Below are 23,946 nucleotides of genomic sequence, written 5' to 3'. Positions count from 1 at the left end.
TAAGTGGTTTAACTCTCACCTATAAATGTCATCAATTTTTGTGTTACGTCAGTTCATATGGGATCTTATTCCGGTTTTAACCGAGTCTCTCACTGCGGTGGGATTGGACCCTGGATTACCCTGTTCATTGCACCGAATACTGAGCCCTAAAAGGAACTAAAACCAAAACTGCAAGAGTGATAGGGAAGGAGCAACTGATGTTCAAGAACAAGAAGGAGAAGTTAGAAATTGATTGATAGGGAGAGGAATGAGGTTGGTCCTCAGTGGAAAGGAGATGTCATTCGACAAAAGTAAGGTACTCAATCGGCACAATCCTCGTCGTGGCCACTCTCAGTTTCAACTCCACCAACCATATATATTACTGGGAAGAAAATGAATATGGTTTCGTATTGTGAGAGAACGATTTATCTCGTAAAACGGAAAATAAGTATTTAAAATTTAAGAACCTTAGCGGAACGGAACCTAAGTATGTAAAAACACTTTTGATATTATCAGTATAACATTAAATGCAAATTTCTTGGTTTTTATTGGAATAACGTACCCAAAGGTCAATGATGGACTACACCACTGTTTCTACTCAATCATTCACTTAAAAATTCCACTCATGATCCAATAAAACACAACATTAATGAATGAATTTGGATAAAAAACCAAGACTCCCTTAACCATTAACCACTGCACAGTGCTTCCTAATCTCTCCTACCGACCCGGTCTTAACTTCAACCCTCCCCATTTTCTCCATGGCCAAAGCAAATTCAGCGTAGAAATCCTTGAGAGATCCCTTGAGGAACTGGGTAATGTAAGCTTTGGTGGTGGAGCTGGTTGTCAAAGCAGCATCAGATTGGAACAGACCCCTTCTCTTGGTTAGGAGGGTGTAGTAGTCAAGATCAAACGTCCTGGAACTCCCCGGATCCATCTCCACAATGGTGGTGGTGTCGTTGGCTGTCTTGCATTTTCTGGCCTTGAGGTTTGCAGCGTATTCGCTGTCTAGAGCTGGATCTTCGTCCCCCACCCCGGTGAAGTTGTATAGGCGGTTTGAGAACGATGAACAGTGGGCAACCCCAATTGTGTGAGCACCTGGTAAAAATAGGAACTCAGTATATCAAGGTCATAATCATACTTACCATACTTGGTCATGAGTTCGAAAGTATTTGGTTGTTTAAGCTTGGTTTGGAAAACTAGAAGAGGTAGCTTGTTGAGCAGCTGTCGGTCAAGTCTTATCTCAGATGCCAAACGGCTTTAATCGAGCTGGGTTCAAGTAGAGTCTTAGTGTACATCTAACTTTACCTGCAGAGTACAACAGTGTGTCGATATCCAACTTCTACAAGTTCTGTCTATTTTATGCTTGTTTAAAAAACGAGCCTCATCTCATACAAGTTTAATTTTAACGAGCTGATCATGAATTGATCAGCTCGAGTAAATTGCCCCATTTGAGGCTAGGAGTGGATACGTACTAGAAGCTGAACCAACCTTTATAAGCCAAAAAGGTTATTAGCAGCGACTAGAAAACATAATGTAAACAGCATTTGGCTTACCGGATAGTAAGACAAGATCCTTAAGATCAAGCCCCTTGTTAGCAAAATCTGTTTGTAAAGTGGAGAAGTTGCTAAAGGGTGCAGGGATATTGTTCAACGCTTCTGTGGCATTTGAGATCAACCCATCTCTTCTACCTGTTGGCACTCTCCAAGAAGGACCTCCCTGCCAAAGTGAAAAAAATAAGGAAACAAGTAAGTCTCTGAAAGAATTTATTAAGTGGGTTCACTGGGTTGGAGTTATTTTTTATGCATTTTTTGAGTAGTACTACTCACAGTGGTAACAATAGAGTCTCTTGCAACCAAGGCAATGATGTCTGCACAAGAGACTGTTCCAGGGCATTCGGCTTCCACTAAGCTCTTCACTCTGTCGATGAAGTCGAACCCTCTGATCGTTAAGTTCGGAGTAGCCGCTTTTTCGGTCTGGTTGCCCGACGCTGTTGTAGAATTTAGAAGAACAGACGCATCACACCCCTGAAAAACAACAAGAGAAAGTTAAAAGAAGAAGAAGAAGAAGAAGAGTTCAAGCAGAGCTTTAAGAATTGGCATTGGATTCTGTCCTTAAAAATCTCAGTACTTTTGAGATTTATCTATCAATCTAAAATCCTCGTTACATCGAGGGATTGAGACTTGGAAGCGCACTTGAAACCATGAATAAAGATTTTGAGGGCAGAGAATTCCTGGTGGTCGAAGGACTCGAGACATTAATAGAGGATAGAGGAAATTATAAGATGCTTACCCTCACAAAGCAGTCATGGAAGTGCATTCTTATCAAGGCAGCTGCAAGTGAAGGGGCATTTGGGATGTGAAGTTTGACAAAGTCCAGCACAATTTCCTCAGCTTTTGGGCAGCTCTTAGCATAGAAATTCGTCACCAAATCAGCATGAGAGGAGCCTAGAAATGCAAGGGCAGCTAAAAGAACAATACCAAAATTGCCCATTGCCCTATGCTTGGAAGAAAACTCTTTCCTTAATTTTCTTGTCCATAGCATGAGAGCTATTTATAGACCCTCAATCATTTGAACAACACCGGTAAATTTTACTCAGAAAATGACTCCATCCGTCTCAAAATTTCTTTATTTAATTTTTTTTGGATGTTTAATAATTTTGTCCATTTTCGACTAGTCAATAAAAAAAATGAACCTTTTCTTTTCTTTTTTTTTTTTTGCCTTTCATCCCATATTAAAATTGCGACACAAAAGTGAAGCTCATACGTTTTGAAGAGTAATAGTGATCATATTTCCTTCAAATGTAAGAATCCCAAATAGAGAACAATTTTGCGACGGTGAAAGTATGTAGAAAGTGAAATGTATGGATCAAATTCATGTTGAGTTATGATCCACATCACACCAACTTTGAATCTACACTATACAATATCTAACTTTTTATGAAAAAAAAGAAGAAGCAAGATTATTATTATTTTTTTGATGTACAAATGTACACTTATAGGCATTATGTTAAAAGAATTCCCCCCTCAGAAAGGCTGTGCTATTTTTTAGCAAGTATCTCACAAACTTTTCGAGAGAAGTGTGGCCAAGTGCATACAAATTTGAGCCGTCGATTGCTCGGTAAAGATCAGAGCCGTCAATTGCCGAGATGAACGCACGGCCGGATCGACCGCTCTTCACTCTCTTTGCAGGGGATGCTTGGCGACATCCCCATTCCAAAAGAGGAGTGAGATTTAATATCGATTGCATTGTTCCCTTGACCGAAAGTTTGTTTAAATTAATCCGCATTTGAGAAAACTCTCTCTGTTTCTTAAACCCGAGTTTGGACGTACTACCTTATTTGGTGCACTTGTTTTATGCTGTTAGCCAAGTGGACACAAGAAAGCAAATAAATCATTCATTAAGTTACATGTTCGAATTTCACAAACGCCAAATATTCCAAACCTTGGGTTACCGAACGGTTTCGGTGGTCTCTAACTTCAAAGTTCAAAATTAGTTGACGTGCGTGCAAACTGGTCCAGACATTCAATTATCTAAAGAAAATGTGTGTGTGTATATATATTGCCAGTAGTAAATATAAAAGGCGAGACAACAATTGTTGAAATAAAGGTGGTCAGGTCACCTGCCCCTAGAACTAAACATCCACCATATGATAAAATAAATAAAAGCAAATTATTAATTGGGCCCCACTTGCCACGCTCGCTACTAGCTAGCCGACTCATATGGAATATCTTGTGCATGTCTTCATGCAATCAGAGAATATGTTTTTTTTTACTTATTTGGTTTTTAGAATGACCAACGTGCCTTACTTTGATTTTTAAAAAAAAAAGAAAAAAAAGAAGAAGAATAAGACCGTTGTGTCCTATGTGAAAGCAAATTAAAGTGGTTTAAAATTCGATTTACACCAAAGTCGTTTAGAAAAAGGAAGAATTATTTTACAAAAAATTAAATTAGCAATAAGGTGTTGGGTGGGGAAGCGTAATTGGCACGAGATTTGAGTTGTTGTATACTTAACGAACTAGTAATTGTGAATGAAAATGAATAGTATATATATGCATATATATAGTTTATGTGATTCACCATTCACCAAAGACGGGACTACCATTTATATAAGTACAATGTATATGTATCGAAAAAGAGTGAGTGTTGTATCGAAAACTTCCACTTTTATTATTTACACTCATGAGAAAAGGCAGGAAAAGAGAATTCTACCATCGGATAGTTGAAAAATGAGAAATAAGAAGAAAATCATGAACGGTGGAGACAAAAACTAACATTTTTAACTGTAAATATTTTACACAAAACTTCTTTTTTTTTTTTTTTTACTCTCTTTCTGACTCCGCCCAATTGTTGGCTGCCCTTCCTCCTTGTCCCTTGGAATAGGATAAAGCTACCCTAGCCTAACTTTTTTGCAAGTCTTGAGCTAATTCTATTTTGGGATTTTTAGATAAGCTATATATGATTATTTCACATATTTGTCTGGGAGTATTTTGTCAATTTCCGAAAACTCCAAATAGTACTTGTTCAACAAAGTAATTATTCATTTGTCGCCATATATATCATATAGAACATGCATGTTTGTGCGGGGGGTGGGGGGCCAACCCGAATTACCATTTACCAATGAGTTGGCTCTTTCACCCGTGTAATTATTAAGCGTTTCCCGAGTATCACGCGACGTTGCTCGCATGGTATTTTCTACCATTTACGTAGCGACAAGTTATGTGATAGAAATATTATCATTCACTTTTAGTGGGTGATTGAGAGACATAAGTGATCCACATTGTGAGGTCGAGATCTTTTTTTTTTTTTTTTTGCGGGGACTAGTACTACCTCATGACAATGCCACGTTGTATTTTGCGATATCTAGTAATGGGCCCTTTCACCCTAGATAAAAAGGTAAAAATGAACGGTAATGACCGAGGCCCACTTGGTTTTGGTACCACAAAAAAGAAAGCCAAAAGGTCTAAAAAGGAGGTAGGGGGAGCTTCGTGTTTGAGAATGGAAATGGTGGTTACTATCAAGTGGCCTACGCCCATTAGGCAAGAATAAGCCCCCTTTTTATAGCTGGAAAAAGTGGCCACAAATAAAAATCAATGGTAAAGCCTGCATTTAGTGGATGGGAAGCAGCAGCCCCCATGAATATATAGTGGAGTACTAAACTTTCATAAAGGAAAGACTCTAGTTTTTTGTTTTTTCTGCAAAGGTTAGGATTGTTCGCTTAGTTTACGCATTCCTCAACTAATCATCTCTCTCGGTTTGGACAAAGAAAGGCTATCCACCCCTCAACTAATCATCTCTCTCGGTTTGGACAAAGAAAGGCTATCCACCCCGAGATTAGAGAATTCACAAAAAAATTGCTTTCTTGCAACTTGACCATAAGAATCAAACACTAGCTAGTCAATTATGTAAGGAGCTAAAGGAAAAACTATCTATATATAATGTTCCTCATGGGGAATTTCCATGAGAGCTATATATATATATATATATATATATATATATATATATATATATTTGAAGTTGAATTTTACGTTGATGTGTGATGGGAAAACCATTGTAGCAATGCTTTACAAATATTGAATACTGTATTTTATTTTATTTTGGGTCTTAAATCTGCTCGCATTGGGACATGTCACATATTAAGTACGAAATACTACATAGAGTATAAAAATAAAATAAAAAAGTAATCTGAATAAAGTATGAGTAAGGGCTAAAACGTTCTTTCAGGTCTGACTGAAATTTTTTGGAGCTAAAAGTAAACCTCAAAGATGGGGCCTTTTTTTTGTTGCATTTTTCACAAACAAAATGTTGAAATAATAATCCAATTTCAAAAAGCAAGAGTACTAATATTCGACGTGATAAAATTCTATCATTATCAAAATTTGAAATTAATCACTCAAAAATCACTCATCTTGCTTAATTTCTTTTTCGAGATTGACTCTTGTTTAACAATTTAAACCAGTTAAATCATGTAAGTCTATTAATTAAACGACTGCTACATAGTATTTTGGGGCTCTTTTTTAAAGCAACAAATTGGGGCTAAAAACAAAAATATTGTTAGCGTTGTGCTCTGTGCCGTTATTGTGCCGTTGCGCTTCGACTTTAATTCCGTTGCCCATTTGTAGGGATAAACCCCATTAAAGTCGAGCAAAGTTTCGTATAGAGTGGTCTCAAAAAAGTTGATAGCACCAAAGATGTTTCGAATTTGAGATCTTAGAAAAGAGCAAACTCCGAACCCTAGGACTTGACCACCAGGGCCATCCCTTGGGTTTTTTTGGTCATTAACGTCATAGATTCATAAGGGTTAATTAGTCATGGGATTAGCTAATCGAGATTAATTGAACAGCATCGATCACATATGCTATATATATTCAATGTTTTGAGCTTTGAACCACATGAATGGACCGGGGGCTGCAATACCTTAGGGACATCAATATTCAGTAGCGTTCAATTTCACCGTCCGTTTCGATAATTAATAGTCCGAATTTTAAAAGAATTCTTCTACGAAAGAGTTAAATTCTTTCCTAGAAGAGTTTTTTTTTAAAAAAGAATGAACTGTTCAAAACACTTTTGGACATTGAGATAGAGTGCTGCCGACATGCTGCCGACCCTAATGAGTAATGAGCAGCAGCCCCCAAGTCCCACATGAATATATATATATATACACACACACGACGTACGCACTTTATTCCTGATATCTTTGTAGATTTCCACGAAAGTTACTCCTAAATTTTCATTATAAGAGGCAGAAAGAATCTGCTTTGAGAAGTCCGAGAACAAAAAATTAGTAAAAGGAAAGGGAAAGAAAATTAAAGGTCATGTTGCATCTGCATGCCCAAAGAATTAAAGAGGCACTTGTAATTAAAGAAGAGCCTATTAATCATTCTTTTGCTTTGGATTAGCTAATAACGGGACAGATCGAGCACATAGGCCGACAGTTGAGCATCAAGATAACTATCCAAGCAATAACATAATAAAAAATGGATAGTCAAATTAAAGTTGCCACATATCCATTTAAGAGATTGCTAAAGTTAATAATGTAGAGGTTCACAATGTCGATCATAAACAAAATTGAATAATCAAAACTTGCACATCACCTTTTTTTTATCAGCAAAAAGAATTTTATTAATCAACGAACCGAAGTTACAAAGATTAAAAGGAAACAGGGAAAGAGGCATAACAACAAACGACCTACATCCCAACTTGCACATTACCTTTTTCAAACTATAAAAAATAAAAAACTGTGAACATAAAAACTATTTTTTCTAAAAATAATTTTGAAACAAATAAAAATTCTTTATTATAAATATAAAATAATTTTTGAATTTTTTTTCAAAGAAACAATTTTTTTCAAAAATGGTTTTAAAAAAACGGTTTTTGCATGTGTACTTACAGTTTTTGAATAAATAGTTTTTATATGAGAAAAGATTTTGAAAAAAAAAAAAACGGATTTAACAACAAACAGTTTTTGAAAGACAGTTTAACGAGGGGGAGATTATTCAAGCATTGAAGGAATGTAGTACTATCAAGGCTCTTGGTCCAGATGGCTTTAATTTCTCTTTTGTAAAGAAAGGATGGGAGTTCATGAAGGGTGTGGTCCTACAATTCTTCTATGAGTTTCATGCAAACGAAAAGCTCACTAATTAAAGGCATCAATTCTACATTCGTATCTTTAATACCTAAGGTGGATTGCCCCTTGTCTTTTAAAGATTATAGACGTATTAGTATTGTGGGATGGTGCTATCTAAAGTGTTGGCTAGTAGAATTAAATTTTTTTTACCTTCAATTATTGGAGAATCGCAAGCTGCTTTTATCGGAGGGAAACAAATTTTGGATGGAGTTCTAATAGCAAATGAGGTCATTCATAGCTGGAAGAATAGTAATCAAGGGGGTTTACTACTTAAAATTGATTTTGAAAGAGCTTATGATTGTGTCAATTGGGGATTTCTACTTGATCTACTTGCAAAAATGGGCTTTGGGGAGAAATGGTGTATCTGGATTAAGGAATGTTGCTTATTAGTTACCATGCCAGTTTTGATCAACGGCTCTGCATCTAAAGAATTTAGAATCCAAAAAGGCCTTAAACAAGGGGATCCTTTGTCCCCCTTTCTTTTCAATATAGTTCTGGAAGCTCTTAACATTTTGTTGGAAAGAGCAAGGGAGTTAAATATAATCAAAGGAGTAAAGATTAGGTCCTCTGGGGTAACTGTATCTCACCTACAATTTACTGATTATACTAATATTTTGCAATAATGACAGAGAGGAGATGACTAACATTAAAAGAATTTTGAGATGTTTTCAACTCATGTCAAGGCTGAAAATTAACTTCTCCAAGAGTTTGTTATGTGGTGTCAATGTCCAACAACAGGATGTGGAATCCCTTACTTAGGTAATGGGGTGTAGAATTGAATCTTTACCAATCAAATACTTGGGACTGTGTCAGATATTTTGGTACTTTCCGGGGTTGTCCAAAACCTCCTTTGGTGTCTTTTTTTTTTTGAACGGCGAAAAATTTATTAAAATGGGGATAGGAGAGAGGAATCCAACCAAAAGTTGAATAAAATAACAAGACAAGGGGCAAAGCCCTAACTCCTGAATGTAATGGGTAGGTTCTTTGTTATATCGATTCCGTTTGATTGTAATGGGTAGGTTCTTATGGGGTAGTTGCTCGCTCGATGCTCCTCCGATTATCTGCGCCAAGTTGACCGCTGCAATTGCGTGAGAGGTAAAAGCATTTTATAGCATTTTATTCCTGCACATTTCCCTTTCGGGTAAATCTCTCCGAAAATTAGTTTTCCATATATATATATATATATATATATATATATATATCTGTGTGTATGTATGAATCCTAAATCAAATTTCTTTGAAAGGTTCCGAAAATTAACTTTCCATTTATGCGTCATTATGAGATTTTTTGTTTGAAGGGAAAATTGGAAATAAAAGGGGCTGTTCACCATATGGAGGCTATCAACCCGAGAAGAGTTTTTTTTTTTGCTTACACATATACATATACATATACATATACATATACATGAAAAAAGGGTGTTTAGATCAAGCACCATGCACACATCGGATGCCGTTGATTCCCGCGTGGGCCCCTCGGTTTTTTTTTTAAAATTTTTGGACGGCTCGATCGGCCGTTTGGTGGCCGGAGACGGCCCGGCGCGGCCGGTCAGTACGGTTTCCCTACAAATGGGTCGGTGCACATAGCATGACTCGTAATATAATAGTCATGCTCGCACATCTGTGGCAAAACCCTTCTTCTGTTTACTCTAATAATATTCCGAAGTAAAACAAAAAAAAAAAAAACAAAAAACAGTCAATCTATGAGATTCTTCAACAGGCAACTACAATACAAAATGATGTTACTAATAAGAGGGTTATGATTTGCTTTGCCTTTTTTCTGAAAATTGGAGCAAATTTTTAGTCTGACCCCTTGCTTCCAACTAATCTCACAGATTACACTATTATCCTTGAAAAGATGCTAATGAGATTATCAAAACAGTCTTTTCTCTGGGTCCGGCTCCTCCCCAGTTCAATGGTTTGTACTAGACGAGAGCAGTCCAAATCGGGACCGTTCAATATTAGATTCAATAGTTCTGATTTTCTCATACACTTTTACCGATAAAAGTGTAAAACTGCATGGAAACCGTTGATTGCATGCAGCAAATGAACGATTCTTATCAGAACTGCCTTCTCCGGTCCAAGACATGGACCGAAAAGAATCCATTTCCTCTCTATGTTATGTAACCTTCAATCTTCCTTTTCTCAAACAATATTGCCCCATTTATGTCCAGCTAGTCTAACCAAACTTAAACCGCAAATTAGAGCTTCAAATCTCAACCTAGCTTATTCAAGTGATTATTCAATGCTCTTCGAGCACCGCCACATGATACTCTAAGGGCCATCTTCACTACACGTCGGTGCAAGGTCTGCACAGAAGATGATGGAAACAACACCAACGTGTGATGAAAAAAGTCTTCGGATCGAGCGCCCCGTGACGTGACGAGCAAATAATAATTTCTCCCCCCTGTTCTGGTGATTTAACCCTACCTTTCCCCTTAGGTAAAGGGCACTTTTGTTGACTGACTTACGACTCCTTAACCTCTCTTTTGTTCATATTAGTGGAAACAAAAGGAAAACATTTCGCACAAGAAAAGCAAATTACGACAGTTTAATGATGATTAAAATGCTGAGCAGCCGGAGGGGATGGAGAAGATCATAATCAAGTATCCCACTGGCCACTAATAATTGGTCGGAAACTATTATAGTATGTGAATAAAAGCAATCCACGTCGCCTGTTAAACATGTGATTAACACGTTGAAGATTATCTTTGGATTCTTCTTATTGAGACTGATTGGTTGCTTAATTAAGCATGTAATTATTACTAGAAGATAATATTTAGTGTACGTTGGGCTTTGATTCGGAGGATGATGATAACTATAATTGTTTTTGGTAAGAAAAAACATAATATTGCTTAAAAAAAGGGCGCCTATCCTTTGTACTTCATGAGCTAGAGACGCCCCATTTTCGTCTGATCAAAAAAAAAAAAAGAAAAAAAAAAGAGTACTTAAACTTGGCAGGAAGAACAAAAACTTAGGCTTAGGGAAGGTGAGGAAAAAGAAAATGGGAAAAATGGGAGGAAAGTTTCACTATTCACAAAATTTAAATATTTTCTCTCCTCTTTCTCTCAAATCCAAACAATCGGAGTGGAAATTTTTTAACTTCCCTTTTTTTCCCTCTCATTTTCCTTAAGTTCCAAACAAAGCCTTAGAATATCTCCGAGGGATTTAGGGGCATTTCCGGATGCTAGACAACTTCTCGTAGTTATTTGTAGTCAAATTATTTCCACTAAACTTGATGGGTGTTTGTGAGAGAAAATGTGTTGAATGTTTTAGTTTTGTGGAAACAAACTTTCAACAAAAAAATTTAGTTTAGTTGGAACAACTTCACAACAGCCAAGAGTTGAGTTTTGTTCACCTTCCACTTAAGAGGATGAACATTACCCTCCTTCCTATTGGTTGAAATGATGTGGACCCTACCAAAAAGTGATGTCATGCTTACCAAAAAGTATATTGCATGATAAAGCATGACATCACTTTGTGGTGGGGTCCACACCATTTCAACCAATGAGAGAGGGGGTAATGTTCACCCTCTTTTAAGGAAGGTGAACAAAATTGCACTCCAACAGCCAATAAGTCATCGTGAAAAATCTTTCCGTATAATTTGACACCAAATTTAGCTTTGATAACACATGTGGTAAGTTGAACAACTATTTGCAACAATGGCACTCCAAGCAATTTAGCTTTAATACTACTTTGCCTTAAATCAATCTTGTGCAAAAATTCAATTAGTTGACCAATCATAAATAATAGAATTGATGAGATGGCAATTTCTCACTTCTTCTAGCGGAAAATATATATAGTTTCACATTGCCTAAGAATGAAATTGGTGATCACGTAATATAGTGTTGAGACCGCTCCACTAATAGTCAATTAGTTTTGAGTTGGATATAAAAAATTTCACATGGTATCAAGTGGGGTCCATTCAACTCTATATTTTTAAAATTCATAATCCACACCCCACAATCATAGACCAGCAAAAAAGTTACATGGTAGTAGACCCAAAAAGATGTTATACTTGACATACCTCAAACGCAACTGCACATGAGGGGAGATACAAATGAAATATTTTCCCACATTGTTTGGAAGTGGTATATATGATCATTTAAAATAGTGTTAGAACCTCTCAACTCATAGCCAATTTATTTTAAGTTTGACCTTGGAGAGAGCTCGAGGAGAGGGAGAGACAAGTGGTGTTGCAAATTTGTTACCTCCAGAATTCCATCGGAGTTCCTTTTGCTTACACAGACCTACCATAGTTTGATTTTCATTTTGCTAGCTCCCTTTGAGATTATCGCAGAATGTGCTCAAAATAAACACTATTAAATTTAAAACGTGGCAAACAGAACGTTGACAAAATTCAATATACAAAGAGCAAAACAGTCTTGATCAATTTATTTCACTGGACTCGACTCCTTCATTTGATTTAGATGTGTTATTTGTCCCCATGTGTATAATAGGTTTTTGTATCAATTGTATTAGTTAAATTCGGTATAGGCTGTAATCATCATATTCCCTCACTAATAAATTTCTAACTTGTTCCAAAAAAAAAATGCAAAACTGTCCTTGTATTTTAAATATTCAATTATTGAACTTCTTTGAACGCGTAAAAATGTATCTCTAAGTTAAAAAGTTCTCTTTTGCTGGACCAGAGCCCGTTTATACCTCCGCCGTTGGAATCAACGGTTTGCATGTTCAACTTTCCTAGACAAATGTGATTCGTTCACTAGGTTATTGTTGTCATATCAACTTATTTTTTTAAAGCTATTCAGGTCCCGTTCAGGAAAGAAAAATAAGTATTTATATTTTAAAAAGACAATTTCAAGCTCAAAAATCATGTGTTTACGCTAATTATTTTCCTATCAATATAGATCTTGTTTTATAGATCTCATTGAGATCTTTAATACGGTGCAAAAAAATTGAAAAATTATTTTTTATTTATATTATTTTTGAGTTTGAAAATGTAAAATAAGTACTTATTTTGTAAGAAGGTGTTCTGAAACGGAGCCTCAATATCCGGAAAGTATCAAGGCATGCAAAGTGAATTTGTCCATATCACATTTTAGGACTCGGGATTAGAGTAATTTGAAAAGCACGACAATCTACTATGTCCTGGGCACATGAGGAATGCAAATGCCAGAATTATTTTTTCTCAGCAAATGTCAGAGGCTTTGTTGGTTTTCAAATTTTACTTTGTTTTAATTTTATTTTTCAATTATTATTTTATGTTTTTCAATAATCATTATTTTATTTTTTTCAATTATTAAGGCCATGTTCCGCTTTCTTTCTAAACCTTCTTTTTCAAAAACAATATAATTTCAAGCTCAAATATAATAAAAATGAGAATTTTTTTTTGCACCGTTTAAAAGATCTCAATGAGATCTATCAAACAAGATCTATATTGATAGGAAAATTATTTGCGTAAACATATGATTTTTGAGTTTGAAATTACCTTTCTTTTTAAAAAGTTCCTCTCTTTTTTTTTTGAGAAAGTGGAACACCTCCTAATTTTATTTCTCTTTCTATCTCTCTCCACTTATTATCCATCTCTCGAATCATTACTCTATTTCTCTCTTCACCCACTACCAAAACTAAAATACCCAAAGTTACCAAACAACAAAGCCAGAATTGTTAGGAGTAAACTAGTTAGATTTGAATCCCTAGCTGTCAAAACCATAGAAATACATGGTGCCTACCACATAGTTAGGTCATGTTCTGCTAATATTCTTATTTTTTAAGTACTTATTTTTCGTTTTATGAGATAGATTATTTTCTTACAATACACCACATTTAATTCACAAAATAAGTACATATTTGAAACACACCCTACTACCCCACTTACAACCTCTAGATTATATATTAACCAAGTTTTGATGGCTTAGGTGAGTAATGCGAGATAAAAACTATAACACTCTCCCTCCCGTGTTGGATGGGTTCATGTGGAGGTATAGATTGACAAGGTGCGGGAATTTACTTGGCGAAGACTACTTGACCACGTGAGGTAAGACCATCACAGTCGACCTACCTCTAAGGCCATCCACAGTGGTATAATTAAAAAAGGATAATCAAAAATTGACACATCAACTTTTGATTATTCACTTAAGAGATTGTTAAGCTTAACAATATTGAGTTTCACAATAGTTACTTCTAGTCCATAACCAAAATAAGGGGTCCCCTATAATATTCACTTAACAATATTATTATTTTATTATTATTTTATTTATTTATTTATTTTTTGGGGGAGGGAGGGGAATAGAAACGGGAAAGAACAGTGAAATACCTTAATCCGTCGACGATGGGTTGAATTGTAGATGATCGAGAGATATGAGTTTCACTTTTGGAGGGAAAGAAAGAGAAATAATTTGTGGGTGAAGTGAATAAGATATAGAGTAGGCGAAGAAGAAAATTCCTGTTGAATCACGCGTGTATTCAAATTTTGAAACTAGTTAACTTATATGGCGTGAGGTCCAAAAATTTTGATTATTGAAAAAGGTTGCTAGTTTTGGTTATCCAAAGTCCAAAATTTGATTATTTCTAAGGATGTTGTTAAGTTTGATTATACCACTGTGAGCCATTTTTTGCACCATCATTGTTAACTTTAAAAAACAATTGGTTTTTTATTATACCACTGTGGATGGCCTAATATGATGTTACAAAGTTCAAACCTAAAATCAATAGGCTAACTAAAATAACCAATTGTTGATGATTTAATAAGGGGAGTGATTTTGGGGGTGTTTCAGATGCGCAGTAAAAAAAACTTTAAAAAAAAAAAGGTTTTTCAAGCTCAAATATAATGAAAATGAAAAATATTTTTTTAATTTTTTTACACTGTTTAAAAGGTCTCGATGAGATCTATCAAACAAGATCCATATTGATAGAAAAATTATTTGTGTAAATACATGATTTTTGAGCTTGAAAAACCTTCTTTTTCAAAAAAGAACTTTAAAAATGAAACTAAAACACCCTCTTTGCCACTCCCCAAAAGTTAATAATTTGGGGAGTAATAAAATCATTGACTTTGGGAGTGCCGTTAACAATTTTTGAAAAATAACAAATTTACTTCCCTTTAATAAGTGAATTGGTAAAGTCTTACGTCACCGATCCAAGGAAAATGAGAAATTTTCAATTGTTATCCCAATTGAGGTGGGAGACAGATGCAAATAAGTTCTTAGCTCCTTTGATATGCCTTAGCAGAGGAATGGTTTGAGCCCCACGAGTGGCAATTTGGGATTCAAGGCTAGAGACGGCCTCTAAATTTTTTATCGACTAATTAATATGTTAAACACTCCGCTAAATCCCACTGATGTATACTTCCTCCGTCTCAATTTACTTGTTCCAGTTCTATTCTAACTGGATAAAAAAACTAGTTATATCTTTAAATTGGTAATGAATTTTATATTAAATATGGATTTTGTTTGATAGATCTCGATTTGTTCTATAATACAATATTTTCAAAATCACCTAAAATATTATAAATTACAAGATATAATCAAGGAGAAAAAACTGAAATGGTCCTTATAGTTAAGTGTTTGTGTCAACTTAACCTTGTAGTTGTAATTGGCTCGATTTACACTCTGTACTTTCCATTTTGCTCTAACTTGGTCCAATTACTAATCGCCGTTAGTCCTTTTAACAGCAAAATCAAATGGCCCCTTTTTGAGGGGTTAAAACAGTAATTCTTTCATTCTCCTCTTGCCCTAATATTAGGGGTGTGCACGGGTCGGGCGGTCGGGTTTGACCCCCCGAACTCGACCCCAACCGGACATGGCTAGTAACACATGTTTTGAAGAGGAATTAGAAAATCTCCATTCTTGATTCAATTGATTACCTCAAAGAGTATACTTATACAACAACCCTAACTTCTTACAACTCAAGCCTTCAATACAACTAGCACTTAGCACTAATCAGTTAGACACTACGCACTACGCACGACTAACTAACCACTAAATAACTAACTCCTAAACTTAGTTTAATGGAGGAAGTGTTTGAGTGTGAGTGAGGTACACGAAGGTCCTGTTACACCTGTTGCTGATGTGGCTAATACTCTTATCATTCCCCCTCAAACGAATGGGAGATGAAATCACCAGAAGTCTGCCCTTAAGAAACTGAAACCGAGCAATGGATAATGCCTTAGTAAACACATCAGCTAATTGATCTGAGGTAGGCATGTAATGCAGGGAAAGAGCTTTGGCAGCAACCCTATCACGTACATAATGACAATCAACCTCTATATGTTTTGATCGGGCATGAAAAACAGGATTGATAGCAAGAGCCAAAGCTGAAGTGTTATCACACCAAAGAACAGGAATAGTAGGAACTGGAATATGTAATTCATGAAGCAACATCTGAAGCCAACTCAGTTCGGCAGCTGTGTGTGCCAAGGAACGATACTTGGCTTTAGTAGATGATCGAGAAACAGTTGTTTGTTTCTTTGCAGACCAGGAAATGAGATTTTCACCAAGAAAAACACAATAACCAGACGTAGATTTTCTGTCTTCACAGTCACCAGCCCAATCTGAATCAGAGATGGCTTGAAGAAGAAAAGAAGATGGTTGAAAGATCAAACCATGATCAAGAGTGCCCTTCAAATAACGAAGTAACCTTTTCACAGTAGCAAAATGACCCACAGTTGGCGCATGCATGTGCTGACAAGCCTGGTTGCCTGAGAATGCTAAGTCAGGTCTGGTAATGGTGAGATATTGCAATGCTCCAACAATGCTTCTATAGAGGGTAGGATAGGCAAAAAGAGTTGAAGCATTGATTGGAGAGATGGGTTTTGCAGCTGAAGGAGACAAGCAAGGCTTACAATCAACTAGCCCAGACTTAGCAAGAATCTCTTGAGCATACTTGGATTGCGACAAAAAATAACCCTTGGCACATGGTTGAACAGAAATGCCTAAAAAGTATGAAATAGAACCAAGCTCTTTCATGGAGAAATCTATGTGCATCTGAGTAATAAGTTGTTGAATATGGGTAGAGGAGTTGCCCGTGAGCAGTATATCATCAACGTAACCAGTAAAATAGTAATAACAGAGGCTGCCTTGTAGATAAACAAAGAGGAGTCACACTTACTATTAGTAAAACCTTAACTGAGAAGAAAACTAGAAAAGGTTGAGTACCATGCCCTGGGAGCCTGCTTTAAACCATACAAAGCCTTTTGTAATTTGCACACATGCTGAGGTTGAGTGGGATTAACAAATCCAGGTGGTTAAAGCATGAACACCTCTTCATCTAGTTTACCATGTAGAAAGGCATTGGAAATATCTAATTGCTTGATTGGCCAATTGAAATGTAAAGCCATACACAATAGAATTCTCACAGTAGGTTGCTTAGCAACAGGGCTAAAAGTATCATGGAAATCTACCCCTTCTTTTTACAAATAACCCTTCGCCACTAATCTGGCCTTATGGGGAGCAATACTACCATCTGAGTTTCGTTTAAGTTTGAAAACCCATTTACAACCAATAGCATTTTTGCCTAATTGTAAAGAAACCAAAGACCAAGTATGTTGAGTTTGAAGAGCTTGAAACTCTTCTTTCATAGCTTGGGCTCAAACAGGAACAGAGAGGGCGTCTTGATAAGTAGTAGGTTCAGTAAAAGCAGTGGACACTGTGACTGCTGTAAGGCATTGTGACGGGGTTTGATTAGACTGGCCTTTAGTTTGAGATCTTCTGACCATAGGATGTGGAAGGGGAGCAGTAGGACAATGAGAAGGTAGAGAAGGAAGACAGACTTCCAAAGATTGAATGGGAATAAGAGTAGGACTAGAATAATCTGAATGCTGAGAAGGAGAGGAGGACATGGATGCAGAGGAGGGAACTGAACCTGATGGAGAAGGTAAAGAAGATGCTAAAGATAGAACAAACAAAAGGGCAGTAGTATCGGAAGTGGTAGAATCAGATGACAATGAATTAGAAGATAATGAACCAGAATTATTAGATGGCTAAAAGAAAGTTTGAAGCTGAGTAAGAGTTGGAGCTGGTGAATCTGTTGTGCAAGACTGAATAAAGGGAAAAACTGTCTCATAGAATAGAACATGTCGAGAGATGTAAATACGACCAGTTGTAGTATCAAAGACACCTATAACCCTTGTAGGAAGGATGATATCCAAGAAATACACAAGGAATAGATCTTGGTTGAAGCTTATGTTTAGTGTAAGGTTTCAACCAAGGAAAGCATTGACAACCAAATACTTTTAGAAAAGCATAGTCAAGTAAGGTGTGAAAAAGAATTTCAAAGGGTGTCTTATTCTTAATCGAAGAGCTAGGCATTCGATTAATAAGAAACACAGCAGCAGCCAAAGCATCAAACCAAAACTTAAGAGGTAAAGAAGACTGATGTAAAAGAGCAATAGTGGTTTCTATTAAATGTCTATGTTTGCGTTCAGCAATCCCATTTTGGGAAGAAGTATGAGGACAAGACATTTGATGAACAACACCATGAGTAGTGAGATAGTCTTCAAAAGGTTTACTAATGTACACACCTCCACCATCGGTTCTGAATATTTTCAAGGAAGTAGAAAATTGATTCTCAGCCTAGGATTTAAAGGCAAGAAGCTTAGAGAAAACTTCATGATTATGAGATAGAGGATACACCCAAGTAAACTTACTGTAATCATCAATGAACAACACATAGTAAGAAAAAACCAGAGGTAGACATTGTAAATGGTCCCCAAACATCACTATGCACAAGAGATAAAGGACTGTTCACAGTAGAATTGGACAAAGTAAAGAGCAACCTATGACTTTTGGACACAGCACAATGTGTACAATTGAGAGAGGTACACTTATGAACAAAAGACAAGTTTAGATGCTTAGCAAGTTGAGTGAACTTTTTAGAGGATGGATGACCAAATCTGCTATGCCAAGTTGCAGCAGAGACAGAAGTGCTGAGATGAGTTGTGGGCTAAGAATGAGTTGAAGCAGAAGAAGGAGAAAACTGATAAAGACCTTGATGATTATGGCCTTTAGACAAAATTCTCTTCATTTCCTTGTCCTTGACAAGAAATGAAGAGTCATCAAAAGTGACAGTACAATTGTTATCTTTAGCAAGTTGTTGGACTGAGATCAAGTTATTGGTTAAAGATGGAACATGATAAACATGATTAAGATGAAAAGAATGAGTCGGTGTAGGTAAGAGTCCTTTACCAGAGTTATGAATAGGCATGGCAGTGCCATTGCCAACCATGACTTGATCATTGCCTTGATAAGATTCATAGAAATTAAGATTGGACAGATCATTTGTAAGATGATGAGTAGAAGCTGAATCAAGATACCAGTCTGATGAAGGAGAAGCCGATGCAGAAGTCACAAAAGCCTTTGTAGAAGTGGATGTTGAAGCAGCAGTAAAGAGTGAAGGCTGGTGAGTAGAGTCCGTACGATACCAACATTTCAAAGCTGTATGCCCTGGTTTGTTACAGATTTGACAAACCACGGAATTATCACCAGTAGAGAAATGAGATCCAGAAGAACTTGTGAAGCCAGACCTTCCAAAATCAGATCTTCCAAAGGTACGACCACCGCTTCGCATACCAAATCTACCTCCACCACTATAACCATACCAAGAAGGATAGCGACCACGAAAGCCAGAGTGATAACCACGAGAGCTAGGGCTAGAAAATGAGTTGTAATGTGGTTTATTGCCAGAAGTAACAGCCGAATATGCAACTGTGAGATCAACATTGTGACTGGAGGATTTAGAATGAGAATCAATATGAATTGATTCTGAACATAACATAGAGGCAATTCATCAACGGTGATAGGAGCAGATCTAATGCGAATTGAAGTCTTGAAAGCATCATAAACACTAAGGAGACCATGCAGAATATGAAACACGAGATCCTCATCATGAATTGGACACGAAGCAATTGCCAATTGATCAGCAATTTCTTTGATCTGTTTCAAATAATCCTCTATAGATTTTGTTCCTTTTTCCACTGTAGTGAGACGATCTTTCAATTGATGAATGTGAGATCGTGAAAGCGTGGTAAAACATTTTTCAAGAGCAATCCAGACCTCGCGACTAGTAGAGAGATCAAGAACCAAGGAAAAAACAGGCGTAGTAAGAGTAGCTGTAAGACAACTCACAAGATAAGAATCAATAATTTTCCATTGCATGAATTCTGGATTCGCGATATCCTCCTTTCCTGTAGCATCTTTGATTATTGGAGCGGGACATGCAATGGAACCATTGAGATAGCCGAAAAGATATGTAGCTTTGCAGAATGTTCTGAACTTGCCTTTTCCAAACGATGTAATTGGAGGGATCAAGCTTCACGGTGATGAGAGAAGCAAGATTAGAGATCAAAAGCTTTAGGTTTTCAGGAATGAGATACGAAGACGATGACAAAGAAGTTTGAGAAGTCATGGCGAAATCGTTGAGATTGTTCAAGACGGATCGATTCTCGTGAGAGATGAGGGCTTTGATACCATGAAGAGGAATTAGAAAATCTCCATTCTTGATTCAATTGATTACCTCAGAGAGTATACTTATACAACAACCCTAACTTCTTACAACTCAAGCCTTTAATACAGCTGGCACTTAGCATTAATCAGTTAGACACTACGCACGACTAACTAACTAACTCCTAAACTCAGTTTAATGGAGGAAGTGTTTGAGCGTGAGTGAGGTACACGAAGGTCCTGTTACACCTGCTGCTGATGTGGTTCAATACTCTTATCATGTTTTAGGCCTGCAAACCGAACCGAAAAGGGGTAAGAATCGTCTGCGAGCTCGATTCTTTACGTTTGGTCGGGTCCAACCAAAAACCAAATTAATCTTTATGAATTGGTCGGGTCGGGTAAGAAACGCACCAACCCAGACCCCGAACCAAAATTTGATTTTTAACAGAAAATGAACTCGTACTCGTCCGAAACACATGTTCGATCCCGCCCAGGACCCTTCGGGTCGGGTCCGCGGGTGGACAAATTTTGCACAGGCCTATCTAATATACTCCTGATCCAAAACACAGCTCATTCTTCCATTCTCCATTGATAAGGAGGCAACTGAGATGAAATTTGGTTATAGTTTTCTGCAAAAAGTTGCCATCTAATTCAACATTTTCATGATCAGCCATGAGGCAACATTACCACTGGTATTGTCTACCTGTTCAACTTGTGGACAAATACTGAGATGCCTTATTTTTCTGCATAGTACTGAAAATGCATATAAAACCATGTCCAAAAGTCACAACATGATATAGATCCAAAAGTCATAACATGAAAAAGAACTATGTCCAAAAGTCAGAATATTACATAAACTCAGGAGTTGTTCGGCTAAATAAGCCAAGTGGCTTATTTTTTTGTTCTTATTTAATTTTTTTCGCATTTGTTAATTTTTTTGTCAAATTTTTCAGGATTATTACTTCGTCATGACGAGAGGAATCTAAAAAGTTAAAAATTACCATCGAAATTCAATTTTTTTGAATAAAGATGAAAAAATTGGCTTATTGGTTTAGTTTTGTCTTTATTTAAAAGGACTAATGACGGACTAACGGCAGTTAGCAATTGGACAAAATTGAAACAAAATGAAAAGTACAGAGTATAAATCGAACTAATTACAACTACAGGGATCAAGTTGACACAAACATTTAACTACATGGACCATTTCGGTTTTTTCCCTATAATCAATTGAAAAGTAACACGAACTCTCAAAAGTGACAATTAAATTTGAACGGAGGTAGTACAATATTGGGGAAAAAAAGGAGGTGGTAGACAGACAAGATAGATACAGTCAATGTATGTAATTGCCTACCACCTCGATCGGGCTAACACGGGGATCTTGGTCAGCTTCTGTTCGGGTGACGGTTTTCCTGAGCTCTCCAATGGCGACGATAAAAGCGTCTTAATGCAGATCCGGTGGCAATCTTGCGACGGGAGTGACGATCTTGTGGCGTCTTAGTACATATCCGGTGGCTATCCTTCACTCACCCACCTCCATAAGCGGAGCTCTAGGTCCGACATCGACACTGAGTAGCTCTTTTGGTTGTGTTTTTGTTTTATTTTTTATTTTTTGTATTTCCGAAATGATACTCCGCTTGGTTTAAATTTTTGAGAGTAACTTTTAACTCTCGGTACAGTTTTCAATAAATCTTTCTTCCTATCTCTCTGTACTCATTACCACTCAACTCTCACAAACTGACTTTTAATGGCAGCTTGGTAAATAAAAATGGGATTTCCAATGGCAAAAATAAAGGATGGCAATTCAGGAAATTCCCGATCGTCTTCCAATCCCCCCTTTTCCAGTCGTACGGTCTTCATTACACAAAGCAAGATTCAAGATCAAATTCAAAAACATCCTCTCTCTCTCTCCTCTTCTGCATCAATTCTCCTCTCCACTCTCTCCGGTACCCACCACAAACAAAAACGCCATGGCCACACCCAGCAGCAAAACCCCTTCCACCAAAACCGAATCGATACTGGTCCGACTCGATTCGACGCCTACAACCGCCTCCAGCGGCCGACTTCGCATTCGTCGAGAACCTCTCCATACCGGAGATTGTCGCCTTCGGCAAGAGATCGCTCCTCGAAGCACTCCTTGGGTTCCGGTTCAACGTCCGAGAAGTCAAGATGGGCACTCGACGGCCTCTCATCTTCCAAATGGTCCACGACCCCACCGCATTAGAGCCCGTTGTCGGTTTCAGGTTCTTTCTTACCTACTCTATTGGTTTTAGGGTTGTTCAAGTGTTTATGGGTTTCTCAATTCTTCCGGTATGACAACGAATTTCTTCCAGTATTGTTTGAGTGGGAGGACGTAAGTACTAATGCGTATTTTTTTTTTGAGGATGACTGCATAAAATGCGTTTGAATGCATCTCCTGGTTCTTGATTCCTAAAACGTGATGTGGAGGATTTAAAGGACTTGAGGCCTATGAATCTAAGTTAGGGGCTTAAATTTGTGCAAGTTGCAAAAGGGGTTATGCAATTTTCAATGTACTCCATACTGAATCACTATGGTTCTACTTATGTGGCTAATGAATGAATAACAAACTGACTGTTCCAGTCTTCAAATTGCTTGGAGGCAAAGGAACCCTTTGTTTGTGGCTTCCGTTTGGTGCTGCTGAATGGATTACCAACTGAGTTAGTCAAAGATTGGCTTGGGGCTTGGCTTTGGAAATTAGAAAGCCAGGGGTGTTTACTAGATTTTATATTTATCGTATTGAATATTTGTGCGGCTGTTAATCTAGGGTTTCAACTCTCAGTGAACAACCGGAGGTGGTTGCCAAGATGGCAAGTGGTGTGGGGGTCCAACCAGATGTATCCAATCTTAAGCTCTCTCTCTCTCTCTCTCTCTCTCTCTCTCTCTCTCTCTCTCTCTCTCTCTCTCTCTCTCTCTCTCTCGATTTTAGGTATTGATTTTCTCGCCAAATTTATTTTCTGTGAAAGTGGGTCTCTCAATTTTGTTGAGAACACCCAAAAATTTGCATGGGGTTTCTTTATTTTTTTCGTTTGAGATGTGAGTCTCTTGATTTTTTTTCTTGATCAGGATTTATATTCATGATTCATCAATAACTTTGGTGCCCTGTTCTTTGTTTGGCTTGGTTTGCAACTAATCTTTTTTTGATAACTCAGGGTTGAAATTAGTAGATAAGCAAACTGGGGATGTGCTGAACGCGAAAATCTACTCCAGGGTCAAGTTTTGTAGACGTAATATCTCTAATTCTCCCCTTTTATTGCTTTTTGGTTATTTATTTCCAGTTCATTTGGTTTAATTTGGTGACATACAAAGCCAAAGTAAAATCGACACGAACGACAACTGGCCATTTTTCAGAATTGGGAGGACACGACACGAGTCACACGACACTTTGGCTCAAGAAAAAGTAGTATTGCCCTAACAAATACGACATGATTCCGTGGGCTACAAATTGGATGTTTCATCTATTATTTGCATAGCATTCAGTTTATAGTTTGAATCTTTTAGATGATTTAGCTCCGATGGGAAATTGCAAACAATGACTTAGGTTCTCTTTTCTTTCCTTTTCCTTTTCCTTTTCTCTTATGAGTGGTACTAAACTAATTAGGCTTCTAATAGGCCATTTGTTCCATGTTTACTATATGAAATTGGTTTTGAGTTTCATGAGCCATATTTCAGTTTCAACAAGGATGTTTTTATTAAGCATATTTTAGTTTCAGCTTATATTTTAGACTCTCAATCCTAATTTTGTTTCATGAGCCATATCCAATTTTTATGAAGAATATTTTGTCTTTTGTCCATTGGTGAACTGTTAATGGTTTGTAGATTCCTGGTTTCATAAATCCTAATTTGTCCATCGGTGAACTGTTAGTTTAGACTGTCAATCCTAATTTTCATGTATCTTTTCATTTTGGCTGAAATAAGTTTGTTTTTT

At 37.0% G+C, this 23,946-nt stretch overlaps 2 protein-coding genes across 2 annotated transcripts; one reads left to right on the top strand and one right to left on the bottom strand.

Moving 5' to 3' along the window:
* Positions 1–502: 502 nt before the first annotated feature.
* On the bottom strand, positions 503–2,534 carry LOC131323067 (peroxidase 3-like). The gene is made up of 4 exons (XM_058354688.1): positions 2,272–2,534; positions 1,809–2,006; positions 1,536–1,698; positions 503–1,077 (listed from the first exon to the last, which is right to left on the bottom strand). The coding sequence occupies exons 1-4, from the start codon at positions 2,521–2,523 to the stop codon at positions 662–664; spliced, it is 1,029 nt and encodes a 342-aa protein (XP_058210671.1). The 5' UTR covers positions 2,524–2,534; the 3' UTR covers positions 503–661.
* A 19,226-nt stretch (positions 2,535–21,760) lies between these two features.
* LOC131323071 (uncharacterized) lies at positions 21,761–22,851 on the top strand. Its single transcript, XM_058354691.1, has 2 exons — positions 21,761–22,243; positions 22,786–22,851. The coding sequence occupies exons 1-2, from the start codon at positions 21,797–21,799 to the stop codon at positions 22,801–22,803; spliced, it is 465 nt and encodes a 154-aa protein (XP_058210674.1). The 5' UTR covers positions 21,761–21,796; the 3' UTR covers positions 22,804–22,851.
* The last annotated feature ends 1,095 nt before the right edge of the window (positions 22,852–23,946 follow it).

This window comes from Rhododendron vialii, chromosome 4a, assembly GCF_030253575.1.
Source record: "Rhododendron vialii isolate Sample 1 chromosome 4a, ASM3025357v1".
Classification (NCBI taxonomy): Eukaryota; Viridiplantae; Streptophyta; class Magnoliopsida; order Ericales; family Ericaceae; genus Rhododendron; species Rhododendron vialii.
The sequence above is the reverse complement of the archived record's forward strand: the minus strand, read 5'-3'. Positions and strand labels throughout refer to the sequence as shown.

Coding starts and splice junctions, on each gene's coding strand:
- LOC131323067 (XM_058354688.1), bottom strand. CDS start 2,523: ATGCTATGGACAAGAAAATTAAGGAAAGAGTTTTCTTCCAAGCATAGG. Junction 2,007..2,271: donor TCCATGACTGCTTTGTGAGG/GTAAGCATCTTA, acceptor GTTGTTTTTCAG/GGGTGTGATGCGTCTGTTCT. Junction 1,078..1,535: donor GGATCTTGTCTTACTATCCG/GTAAGCCAAATG, acceptor TATTTTTACCAG/GTGCTCACACAATTGGGGTT.
- LOC131323071 (XM_058354691.1), top strand. CDS start 21,797: ATGGCAATTCAGGAAATTCCCGATCGTCTTCCAATCCCCCCTTTTCCA.